This window comes from Papio anubis, chromosome 1 (genome assembly GCF_008728515.1).
Source record: "Papio anubis isolate 15944 chromosome 1, Panubis1.0, whole genome shotgun sequence".
NCBI classification, from domain to species: domain Eukaryota; kingdom Metazoa; phylum Chordata; class Mammalia; order Primates; family Cercopithecidae; genus Papio; species Papio anubis.
Window position 1 is genome coordinate 181,914,989 of NC_044976.1, and position 13,740 is coordinate 181,928,728.

The window sequence follows — 13,740 nt, forward strand, 5'->3', positions numbered from 1 at the left end:
CCTTTTAATAGCTGAATAGTATTTCATTGTATGGATGTACCAGTTTATTTATCCATTTTCCTAGTAAAGGACATCTTGATTGCTTATAGTTCTTAGCAATTATGAATATGCTGCTATGAACATCAGTATATAGGTTTTTATGTAGACGTAAATTTTCAGATCACTCAGTAAATACCCAGGCATGTGATTGCTGGATTGTATGGTTAGGTCTTACAAGACACTATGAAACTATCTTCCACGGTGACCATATAATTTTCCATTCTCACCAACAATGTATGCAAGTTCCTGTTGCTCTGCATCCTTGTCACCAATTTATTATTGTCCGTTTTTCTGATAGTCATTCTAGTAATGTGTTATAGTATCCTGTGATTTCAATTTTAATTTCTCTAATGATATATGTGGTTGAAGACTTTTTCCTGTGTCTATGTGCCATCTGCATATTTTCTTCAATAAAGTATCTGTTCAGATCTTCTGTACATTTTAAAAATTGAGTTGTTTTTCCTATTATTGAAATTTTTTTTTTTTTTTTTTTTTTTTTTGAGACAGAATCTCTCTCTTGTTGCCCAGGCTGGAGTGCAGTGGCACAATCTCGGCTCACTGCAACCTCCACCTCCAAGGTTTGAGCAATTCTCCTGCTTCAGCCTCCTGAGTAGCTGGGACTACAGGTGCGTACCACCATGCCCAGATAATTTTTGCATTTTTAGTAGAGATGAGGTTTCACCATATTAGCCAGGCTGGTCTCGAAATCCTGACCTTAGGTGATCTGCCTGCCTCAGCCTCCCAAAGTGCTGGGATTTCAGGTATGAACCACCATACCCAGCCTTCTATTATTGAGTTTCAAGAGTTCTTTACATACTCTAGATACAAATCCTTTATCAAATATGTGATTTGCAAATATTTTCTCCCAATCTGTGGCTTGTCTTTTCATTCTCTTCACAATGTCTTTCACAGAGTGGAAGTTTTTAAATTCTGATAAAGCACAATTCATCAATTTTTTCTTTCACAGATCATACCTTGAGGTGTTACATACCTGAGAAGTCATCACCAAACCGAATGTTGCCTAGATTTATATTTTCTCCTACGTAGGAGGTTTTTAAGGGTTTCGTTCTTTGGATAGTGGCTGCCTTGTGAATTCTAGCTGTCTTGGCTTCTTCAGATTCCTAACTCAATTTCCTCAACTCAAGAAGACCACTGGGCTCCATGCTCTGTAGTCTGGAAACTCCCTAGGCAGTAAACTGGTAGAACTGTAGCACTCATTTGTTTCCAGTCTCTCATGAATCAACACAATTCACTGCCTGAGGCCCCACTGTCTTAAAAATAGTTACTTCATGTTTTGCCTGATATTTTACTTGCTTTAAGAGGGAAGCAGGCTGGGCGCAGTTGCTCAGACCTGTAATCCCAGCACTTTGGGAGGCCAAGGCAGACGGATCATGAGTTCAGGAGTTCGAGACCAGCCTGACCAGTATGGTGAAACCCCGTCTCTACTAAAAATACAAAAATTAGCCAGGCGTTGTGGCGCATGCCTATAATCCCAGCTACTCAGGAGGCTGAGGCAGGAGAATTGCTTGAACCCAGGAGGCAGAGGTTCCTATGAGCTGAGATCATGCCACTGCACTCCAGCCTGGTGACAGAGCAAGATTCTGTCTCACAAAAAAATAAATAAATAAATAAATAAAAAATAAAAAATGAAAAAAAAGAGGGTAAGCAAATCTGGTCCCTGTTGTTCCATCATGGCCAGAAGTAGCAGCAGTCCAACTAATAATACATTTTTGTTTTTGTATTTCTGCTAGTCAAGTAAAGCACTGGGCAAGTAATTCAATATTGTTTAAAGAAGTTAAATAAAGTCACTGTTCATGATATTTTAAAACAGTCATTTGAAAATTATTTATTCACTGTTATTGGAAGCCCAGGCACCATGGTACAAACAAGTCATACATGGTTACTGTGTTTCCTTCTAAGGCTTACAAATATTATCTACAATTAAATTTGTCATCAGTGCTTTAATTAGAAACACTATATTATTCATGAGATAAAGTTTAGAAAATATTAACGAAATAAAGTTAGAAATCTCCTCAGCTAAGTATCCAAATACATCACTTTTCATGTCTACATTCCAAAATACTAGAACACAGTTGTAGTCAAGTTGTCTGCCACTTCATTTACTTATTTAATTTTTTTTTGAGACAGGGTCTTGCTCTGTTGCCGAAGCTGGAGTGCTATGGCTCAATCACAGCTCACTGCAGACTTGATCTCCTAGGCTAAAGTGATTCTCCCATCTCAGCCTCTCACGTACTAGGACCATAGGCTGTGCCACCAAGCCTGGCTAATTTTTAATTGTTTTGTAGAGACAGGGGTCTCCCTATGTTTCCCTGGATGGTTTCAAACTCCTAGGCTCAAGCAATTCTCCCACCTCAGCCTCCCAAAGTGCTGGAATTACTGGCATGAGCCACCGCATACAGCTTATTTGCTACTTTATAACAAGGATCCCCTTTTCTCTGGTTTCCGAACAGATGGTTACACATTTATTTGCAAAGAAAGTTACCTTTTTCATCAGGAAGAGATGGAACGCTATCACTTCGTAGAGAATCATCTGCAGCAGTCTGAACCTGTTCATCAATGGAACTCTCTATCTTTTCACCATTAAGTTTCTTCTCATTTTCCTGACAAGATGGAACTGAAGGACTTTCTTGGCGGCTGTTACCACTACTGCTTCTTTTTATAGATACATGGAAACAACAACAACAAAATTAACAAAATAAGGATTATAGCTTCAAAGTAAACTTATTTGGCCAAATGACTGTACTTTATAGTCAAGATAAAAATGAAGAAAGATGTAATATAAAACAGAAAAAGTGAAGTAACATAAGTCTGAGAATATTTTGGAAAAGATGAGAAAGATGAGTAGGAGAGAGGAAGGTTTCGCATTTGAATAATCATAATAGGCAGTGTTGCTAGGTTATCATTCCCTTTTTTCCCTTCGTTTCAAAATCAAACTTCTGGGAAAGGGAGCTACTGCTCACTGTTTCTACTTCTTTACTTTTCATTAACATCATGGTTTATCACAATCTGCTTCCATCCCAACTGCTCTACTAAAACTATTCTGAATAAGCTTTATCTATACTTTGAATTGCTAAATCCAATCAATAGAGAATTTATTGCTTTGTAACATTAGATGTTGACAATATCTCCTTTAAAAGCTCTACTTGCTAAACAAAATACAGTAAAAGGTTAGGATAATCTGGATGAAAGCTATTTGAGGACTTTCTATTATTCTTGCAACTTTTCTGTAAGCTTGAAATCATGTCAACATTCTTATATCCTATGACTTTACTCTTACCTGCTTCTCTTCCCAACTCTCTAACAAGCTTTCCTTGTTTCTTTCATTTGCTTTAAATTTTTCTGTCTTTCCTTAAATTGATGGTTTTGTTTTGGTCCTTTTCTAACTTTTTTTTTTTGAGAAGGAGTCTCACTCTGTCGCCCAGGCTGGAGTGCAGTGGCACGATCTTGGCTAACTGCAACCTCCACTTTCCGGATTCAAGAGATTATCCTGCCTCAGTCTCCCGAGTAGCTGGGATTACAGGCATGTGCCACAACACCCAGCTAATTTTTTTTTGTATTTTTAGTAGAGATTGGGCTTCGCCATGTTGGCCAGGCTGGTCTCCAACTCCTAACCTCAGATGATCCACCCGCCTCGGCCTCCCAAAGTGCTGGTATTACAGATGTAAGCTACCACGCCGGCCCTCTTTCTATTTTATACTACATGTTCTCCTTGGGCAATCTTAACCATGACTTCAACTACTATCATCTAGAGTGAGTCTCAAATTTGTATCACTATCTTTGCCCTTTCCTTGATTTTAAGCTTCAAGTGTTGAAATGCCATGTGAACTTCTGATTTTGGCTATTCCTCAGCCAACAAACTAAGCATATATTCCCCCAAGTGTTTTCCTTTCTCTTTCTTACATTTCTTGGTTTATTCATTCATTACACAAGCCGGGTTAATATACTTAGGATCCTCAGCACATACTTATTTCTTTTTTCAAATTGCCCTTGCTGCTCTGTCTGCCTAACGACCTATGGAATTAAATAATCAGTTCAAGTGTTATTTCTGAGAAGACTGCATGGACCCCACCCCAACTCTCAAGGAACCTTTGGTCACTTCTGACCCTGTGTTCATACTTTTTTGTGTGTGTATATTTCTGTGATAATACTTATCAGAATACAATGCTATTGTTTGGTTTAATAAGTTTTTGAAAAGATAAATCTTCTAATAAAGCAATAAGGTAAAAGATGTAATGCAGCACACAGTAAGGGACTTTCAAGTCAGAAGGACATGGGGTTGAATCCCAATTCTAACAATTGCCAGCTATGTGCTAATCATTCACTCAGTAAATTTGTAGTAGATTGCCTATCATGTGCTAGGTACTTTGCTAAGTTCTGATGATACAAGTATGCATGGTCCCCTCTTAAGATGGCTACAATAAAAAACACAACAAGCATTGGTGAGGATTGTAGAAAAATTTTACGTAGTGGGAAAATAGTATAAAATGCTGCAGTTACTTTGGAAAATAGTTTTGCAGTTCTTCAAAAAGTTAAACATAGAGCTACCGTACATGATCCAGCAATTCCATTCCTAAATATATACTCAAGAGAAATGAAAACATATCCACACAAAAGGTTGTATGTGAATGTTCACAGCAGCATTACTTACAACAGTCAAAAAGTGGAAACAACCCAAATGTCCACCAACTGATGAATGGATAAATAAAATGTGGGACAGCCATGCAAGAGAAAATAATTTGGCCATAGAAACAAAGTAGTGATACATGCTACAACATGCATGAAACTTGAAAACATCATGCTAAGTGGAAGAAGTCAGTCACAAAGGGCCACATACTGTAATGATGCCATTTATATAAAAATCCAGAATAGGCAAATCCATAGAAAATGGAGACAGGAAATAGTGGTTGCCAGAGGAGGGTATAGGGAGTAACTGCTGATGGTTACTGAGTTTCTTTCTGAGGTGATGAAAATGAAGCCCTCAATGAGTTTCTGGTCTAGAATGTAACTGACTAACAAAGAAACATGTACACATAGGGTGGTCAAGACTGTCACAGCTATACTCATAGTGCTGTAGGAGAACACTTAGGTGAGAGCTAAAGCAGACGGGGTAGGACTGATTCTTGAAAGGTAAATAAAAGTAAACTAAATGAAATGAGGGGATGGTCTAGAAAGAAGGTATATCATATGCAATGGCACAGAAGACAGAAAGCAGGGTTCTTCTGAGAACTGGAAATAGTTAGAATGAATGGAGTATAGTAAAAGAGGAAAAGCCAAGAGATGGGGCTAGAGATAGACCAAAGGCTCAATTATAAAGAAAGTTTTTATGCCAGGATAAATAATTTGGACCTTAATTTGAATCTTCTGAGGGAATACTGAAGATTTCAAATAGGTGAATAACCAAATTGGCTAGAAATTTTAGAAAAATCACTCTGGTTATCATGTGGCTAACGAATAGAGTGGAGAAAGATTAGAGGATGAGGACAAGTATTAGGAGTTCACCACAGTAATCCAGATGATGGTTGACATGAAGTTTCAGTGAAGGTGTCAGTAAAGGTTAAATGAAAGTCAGATAGTTTCAGAGACATAATAGCTACTCAATAACTTTTGGTACTTTTCCCACATTTTCACGTCTTTTAGTTTCATTATTTAATTTTTTAAATTGGTGTTTTACTATACTAGACAATGTCAGTATGTTACCTGTAAAAATGCTGTAAAGTAGCCTCTAAAATCTTCTAATCCGAGATGGAACCATAATTGAAAGCTATAGCCATTCATATCACACTAACTACCAATGACAAGCTATTCAATTTTTTTTTTCTTTTGAGACGGTGTCTCACTCTGTCACCCAGGCTGGAGTGCAGTGGTGCGATCTTGGCTCACTGCAACCTCTGCCTCCCTAGTTCAAGAGATTCTTGTGCCTCAGCCTCCTGAGTAGCTTACAGGATTACAGGCACACGCCACCACCCATGGCTAATTTTTGTATTTTTAGTAGAGATGGGGCTTCACCATGTTGGCCAGGCTGGTCTTGAACTCCTGACCTCAGGTGATCTGCCCACCTCAGCCTCCCAAAGTGCTGGAATCACAGGCGTGAGCCACCGCACCCGGCCTATTCAATATTTTTTATAACAATAAAAATTTGTAACATCAGGAAATATGAATGTCAGCAAGGAAATGTACAATAAACACAGTCTTTGAAGGCAGATAAATTAAGGTGCAATTCCTTGATGTATCATTATTTATGTGACCTTGAATGTGTTTCTTAACATCTCCATGAGCTTCAGTTTTCTAACCTATAAGGATAATACCATCTGCCTTGGAAGGCTGCTGTGAATATTATATGCAGGAAGAACAATTTATACAATGCTTATACAATGTAGGTTCTCAAGGAACAGCAGTTACATTATTACACGGACCAACTATTTTGTAAATTGGCTAATTAGGGAAGCCAGCATTTTGAAGGGAACACACTGTTCTATTTAAATAAACAATATTAAGAAATCAAAGAAAGCAATGTTTAAGCCATTTATCAGCGTTTACTAAACTGTACTGACAAATCAAATTGTCTTCACCTTCTATCATGATTCTTGTATCCTGAAGACTCAGAATAACTATCGTATGAAGGGGAATACTTTTGATGCTTTGAGTCAAGGGTCCCTTCTTTCCTCCGAGAGAGTGAAACAGATGGACTTTTCCTACAAATAAAATAAAAACTGATTAAACATTCAAAGTCTCTAATAATGGAAAGATTTTAAGTATTGCTTACTAGCAATATGACATAAAATCTTGAACAAATAGATATTATAAAATAACTTACAACACATTAAAGAATGTCTTCTGTTTTACTAGGGAAGTAAACACAAATCACTCCTAGTATCAATGAATGTAAACAGAGACTTAAAATCTAAGAATTAGAAACAGTCAAAATATGATTAAGAAAAACACACACACACAAATATGGTAATGTCACCCAGTCCTGCCAAAAATAATTTCTTTAATGACTTCATTGCTCCTAGAATAAACTCCAAAATCCTAAGTCCGCAAGGTCCTATACCATGATCTGATCCCTGCATCATCTCATACCATCTTCTTTGCTCCCTGCCTCCAGCCACAATGGTCTTTATTTCTTTTCTTAAATATGCCATGTTCCTTCTTCCTTTAGGGCTTTTCATCTACCTATTCTTTACCTCCTTTACATTACTAACTCCTCATTTATTAGATTGCACCACAAGCTTTACCACAAGCTTTATTTCCTCAGGAAAGCCTCCTCTGACCTGCTGGCACCCCCAGGCTATTCAAATTCCTATGTTACATATCTCTGAGACATGTGTTCCTTTCTTTCATAACACTTAAATCAGTGTATAAGTATTCATTCACTTAACTGAATATTTGAGTAATATTTATCTTCCCTACCAGATGATGCCCATAACTGTATTCCCAACCAAAAATAATGCCTATGACAACAAATACTCATTACATATTTGCTGAAAGAATATTAACCTAACAGACAGTCATTATATATTTGCTGAATGAATGAATATTAACCTATCTGTTTCAGTTCTGGTCCTCAGCTGTTTCACGAAGTCTGGAAGGTGCTGCCGTTGGTGGTCATACAGTATTGCAAGGGGAGCTCCCGAAGCCATGACAGCATCTGAGATATGAGTTCTAGTCAACTCTGCCATCTAAACATGAACACACACCAGAAAGGCAAATGTATTAGAAGGTAAGGTCACAGAACTGAGAAGGAGCATAGTGTCTTGGAAAGAAAGATCACTGACTTGAGAGCAAGCAAATTCTGCCACTAAGAGATGAAATACTGTGGACAAGTCATTTAGCCTCTTTAAGTCTCAACAACTTCATCTTGTAAAAATAGAGTTGGACTACATGATTTCTAAGGTTTCACCTAGCTATAACAATCTATGAATTAGACAGAAAACCTTTTAAAGCATATCATAAGCAGTAATAAGCCAAAAATTAAATCTTCCTTCAAGAATCAATTTAATTACTACTTCCTTTCTAACTCTTTGCTGACCAACAGGTGAAGTACATTTCCCTACTCTTAACCACTACTGCAAGTGCTGCATGTACTATTCATTCGGTATTTGTTCAAGCACTACTTTGAGCTATTCCTTTTACTAATGACTAAAGTGTTTTGAAATCTTTGTTAATGTTGTCTACATTAAAATTTTCTTGAGAAAGGAGACTCAATTTTATACTGAAACGTACAACTCCATAATACCCAACATATAGTAGGTTCATGGATTTCCAATAACCAAGTCATTTTACAAATAGTACTAACTTTTGGTTTAAAAACGTGTAACTGCTAAAATAAAGTGAAACTGTATCAATTACGAATTGTGATATCCTATGTAGAGACAGCAATAAAACTACTTCTGGCTGTCCCCCTGTTACAGAAAAGACAGTAACTAATATCATTGTGGGTAAAAATGAAACATCTTCACACAAAGCAGATCAGTGGTTCCCCAGGACTGAGATTAGGGACTGGTTGCAAAGAGACATGAGGAAACTTTTTGAAGTAACAGAAATATGCTATTTCTGGATTGTGGTGATGGTTATAGGGAGATACGTGTGTGTGTGTGCGTGTGTGTGTGTGAGAGAGAGAGAGAGAGAGAACTCACCAAACTGCATACTTAAAATGGGTACATTTTATTGCTTATAAATTATACATCAATAAAGTTCATACTTTTCTAAAAAGCTTACCAGAGGGCGGAAATTTAGAGCTCTTCATCTTTTTTCTGCCTCTGTAACATTCACATGTACAACACACCACAGTCAATGGTGCCTCTTATTTCGATAGGGTATGTCCCCCACTAAAAGTCACTAATTCAAAGTATGCATTTACTAAGATATTAGAAACCCATTACTAAAGACCAAAGTTACTCAGATTGACTAAAAAGAACTAAAAAGAGAAGGGTTCTCAATGGCATCTACCTCACAGATTTGACGTGCTGCATCTGTGGTAAGGCGAGCGGTCTCTGACTGCTGAGCTGCTATTTTACATGTTGCTTCCTGTAGGACTTCAGTTACTTCGTGTTGTGATTTAACCACCTGCTGTAATGATTCTGCATGGACCTTTAAATAAAAGGGGTTTAAAAAAGAAGTTATGTTTTAGTTTCCCCGCCTCCCAAATTAATTTTAATTTATAAATATATTTCATGTCTTATTTGTAGTAAAAAACACTTTACTACAATCCAGATTTCATGATTTAAGTCTTAACTCCACTGTTCACAAGTTACTGTATCTGTGGATAAGTAAATACAATGTACCTCAGTTGCCATTTCCCTAAACTGGAAATGAGTCTTGACAGTTTATTTCAGAAGGTTGTAACAAAAATCAAATGACATGGAATTATCCCACAAAAAGTACTAAAATTTTATTATTTTTATATATATATATATATATTTTTTTTTTTTCTCCTATATAATTAAAAGAATGCTAAAGTGATTTCTAAGATACAAATTTAGGTTTAAAAAACAAGAACCTGCTGCAAAATAAGTTACCTGAGCTGCTTTGTTTCGGGTTTCTTCTAATTGTCTCTGACTCTCCAGAGCCTCTTGTTCAGCCTTCAGTTTCAAGAGGGCCAAGTCTCTTTCATGGCGTTGCTGTTGTGCCTTCAAAGTAATGGTCAAATGTTAATTCTCAAATACTAAACTATTTTAACACAGTGACTATAACACACACCATGCTCTCTTACTAATACAAATCATTTGAAGCAACTAATTAGAACCAAAAGGAAAGAGAGTAAAAAGAATAGTCAACAGCCACTTACCATTTATCAAAATATTTAATGACCACCTCCCATGTGCCAAATAATGTAGTAATATAAAAAATTTCCAGTGTATATAGGACTAAGAATTAATACCAAAAAGCTGGTTAGAAAGCAAAGGCTATAGCACCCAACTTTTTGGAAGACATAAAAAAATGTCTTATGTGTAAAAATAAAAATAATGCCTCACATCTCACAATTTTATGATTCTTTTATTTTGACTTTGAAGTAGTAGTTTCATTAAAAAAAAGATGTCCCCATATAAAGTTTCCTTGTCACCAGGACCCTTTCTTACCACAATTCCACACAATATTATCTATAAATATATGTATTTTTTCATCTCCTTTGAAATAGTGCTAAATAATAGAGGTTTTCAAAAGGTGGTAAGGGCTGGGCGCAATAGCTCATGTCTGCAATCCCAGCACTTTGGGAGGCCAAGATGGGAGGATCACTTGAGGCCAGGAGCTCAAGACCAGCCTGGTCAACATAGTGAGACCCCCCATCTCTATTTTTTTTTTTTTAATTAAAACAAAACAAAAGAAAACAAAAAATGGTGGTAAGGCTGTATGTAAGGCTGTGGTAATGCTCTGCCCAAATCTGGAAACCCAAAATTATAATGTATGTCCAAAGTGGCAGAAAACCTCAGTGCTGACTCAGATTTCAAGGTCAGTATGGCCCTCCACTACAATGGGGTCATTTCCTCAATACAATGATTCTCAACAAAGTTGGCATTAGTCCCTCCCCACCCTCTACCAGGAAACATCTGGAAATGTCCAGGGAGTTTCTGCTGTCACAATGATTGGACAACACTACTGCTATTTAGCGGGAGGAGGGCAGGAATGATGGTATCTCTGCAAAATATGGGAACAGTACCACACCAAGAACTGTCTGACAAGTCTTTTGGGAAGAACAAACAGAAAAGGAAACTGAAAAAAAAAATAGCATCAAAAATCATAAAACATTTGGGAATAAATTTTAAAATGTATAAGACCTCTACAATGAAAACTGTAATACTAATGAGAGAAATAGTCAAAGATTTAAATAAATAGAAAAATATATCATGTTTATGAATTAGAAAAGGCAACACTGTTAAGATGTGAATTCTCCCCAGACTCACTGATCTACAGATTCAATACCATTCTAATCAAAATCCTACCAGGCTTTTTGGTTTTTTTTGTAGAAACTGACAAACTGATTCTAAAAGTTACACGGAAATGTAAAAAACCTAGAATAGCCAAAATCATCTTTGAAAAAAAGAAACAAAGTTGGAGGAATTATGTCTTGATTTCAAGACTCACTAAAAAACCACAGTAATAAAGACAATATGGTACTGACATTACAGATAGATGAACAGATCAATGGAAAATGAGTCTAGAAATAGATCTACACATAATTGATTACTTAATCATTGATAAAGGCATTAAGGTAATTTAAGTCTTTTTAATAAAATGGTGCTGGAACAATTGAATATCCTTATTAGGGAAAAACAAACTTTAACTCTCTTCCTCACATCAAACCCCAAAATTAACTTGAGAAGGATTACACACGTAAATATGAAAGCTAAAATTATAAAGCTTTTGGGAAAAAACATAAGAGAATGTTAGGATATCTTAGTATCTTAGCGTAGGATTTCTTTCTTTCCCTTCCCCTCCCCTCCCTCCCCTCCTCTCCTCACCTTTCCCTCCCTCCCTCCCTTCCTTCCTTCCTTTTTTTGAGACACAGTTTGACTCTGGAGTCCAATGGCACAATCTTGGCTTACTACAACCTCTGCCTCCTGGACTCAAGCGATTCTCCTTCCTTAGCCGACCTGCCCCCCCGCCCTACAAGTAGCTGGGACTACAGGCATACACCACTGTGGACGGCTAATTTTTGTATTTATAGTAGAGACGGGATTTCACCACGTTGCCCCGGCTGGTCTTGAACTCCTAAACTTAAGTGAGCTGTCTGCCTTGGCCTCCCAAAAAGTCCTGGGATAACAGGCATGAGCCACCACAGTCAGCCCAAAGATTTCTTAGAAAACGAAAGGTACTACCACAAAAGAAAGCAACTAAAAACTGGATTTCATCAAAATTTAAAACTTCTATTTCTCAAAGACACAGTTTAAAAAGTGAAAAGATAAGCCAAGACCTGGAATACAATATTTCCAATACATCTGAAAAGGACTTGTTTCCAGAATATATGAACAACTCCTATAAATCAATAATTAAAAAGACAACCCCATAATGAAGGGTGTAAAAGATTTGAACAGATATTCACAAAAGAATGCTCAATAAATACACAAAAAGACAATCAGTCTTATCAGTAACAAGAGAAATGCAAATTACAACCACAATGAGATACTACTTCACACTCAATAGAATGACTGAAATAAAAGACTGATAATACCAAATGATAGCAGGAATGCAGACAACTGGAATTTTCCTATTTATTACAAGAGTGTAAAGTGTTACAACCATTTTGGAAAACTGTACGGCAGTTTCTTATAAAGTTTCATATACCTGACCCAAGCAATTACACTCCTAGGTACTTATATAAGAAAAATGAAAACATATGTAGTATGCATAGAGTTGTTTAAAAATGTTCATAGCAGGAATATTCACAACAGGCAAAAGCTGGAAATAATTCAAATATACATCAATAGGAAAACTGATAAATTGTGATATTAATGGAATATTACTCAGCAAAAAACAGAACAAAACAAAAAACTACTGATAAAACAATATGGATAAATCTTAAATTGATATTGAAAATAAGCTAAACACAGAGTTCAAAGTCCACTTCCTTTTATACAAAGTTCTAGAACAGGCAAAAATAAACTATGGTGCCAGAAATTAGAATAGTAATTGCCTTTGGAAGGGGGAGTAATTGAAAATGGGCATGAGTCAACTTTCTGGGGTAACAACGTAAGGGTTGTATATCTTGATTAGGGTGGTTCTTACACAGGTATATACACTGGTCAAAACGCATCAAAACTGGGCCGGGCGCGGTGGCTCACGCCTGTAATCCCAGCACTTTGGGAGGCCGAGGTGGGTGGTTCACGAGGTCAGGAGATTGAGTCCATCCTGGCTAACACGGTGAAATCCCGTCTCTACTAAAAATACAGAAAATTAGCCGGGCGTTGTGGCGGGGGCCTGTAGTTCCAGCTACTAGGGAGGCTGACGCAGGAAAATGGTGTGAACCTGGGAGGCAGAGCTTGCAGTGAGCAGAGATCGTGCCACTGCACTCTAACCTGGGCAACAGTAAGACTCTGTCTCAAAAAAAGCAAAACAAAACAAAACAAATCTGATCAAAACTGTACACTTAAAATCTGTGTATTTTATACTATGTAGGCAAGAACTCAGGGTTTTGTTGTTGTTGTTGTTGTTGTTGTTTTGTAAAGCAGTTCCACTAACGAAGAGTGCTTAGACCGTCTCCGGATTTTTGTTTGCTAAAGGAAAATCCACATTATCCTGGCTTTCTCAAACACCCGGATTTCAGAAACTTCTCTTTTGGTACAAATAAAGCTTAAAAAACAAAAAAAAAAAAAAAAAACCCTCAGTATTCTCTCACCTCTCAATGAAAAGAGACAATATTAAGAATGTTTGACTAGGCCGGGCGCAGTGGCTCAAGCCTGTAATCCCAGCACTTTGGGAGGCCGAGACAGGTGGATCACGAGGTCAGATCGAGACCATCCTGGCTAACAGGGTGAAACCCCGTCTCTACTAAAAAATACAAAAAACTAGCCGGGCGAGGTGGCGGGTGCCTGTAGTCCCAGCTACTCGGGAGGCTGAGGCAGGAGAATGGCGTGAACCCGGGAGGCGGAACTTGCAGTGAGCTGAGATCCGGCCACTGCACTCCAGCCTGGGCAACAGAGCGAGACTCCGTCTCAAAAAAAAAAAAAAAAAAGAATGTTTGAC

The 13,740-nt window shown here is 37.4% G+C and overlaps 1 protein-coding gene across 6 annotated transcripts in view; it reads right to left on the minus strand.

Annotated features, from left to right (window-relative positions):
• Nucleotides 1-13,740, minus strand: part of CEP350 (centrosomal protein 350) — a 112,848-nt gene that overhangs the window by 63,746 nt on the left and 35,362 nt on the right. For all 6 annotated transcript variants that reach the window (XM_031658060.1, XM_031658057.1, XM_031658053.1 and 3 more), the window contains 5 exons: nt 9,579-9,689; nt 9,010-9,150; nt 7,603-7,739; nt 6,630-6,752; nt 2,543-2,712 (listed from right to left, as the gene is read on the minus strand). In XM_031658060.1, coding sequence (XP_031513920.1) covers nt 2,543-2,712; nt 6,630-6,752; nt 7,603-7,739; nt 9,010-9,150; nt 9,579-9,689 — 682 coding nt within the window. The remainder of the gene's footprint in view (nt 1-2,542; nt 2,713-6,629; nt 6,753-7,602; nt 7,740-9,009; nt 9,151-9,578; nt 9,690-13,740) is intronic.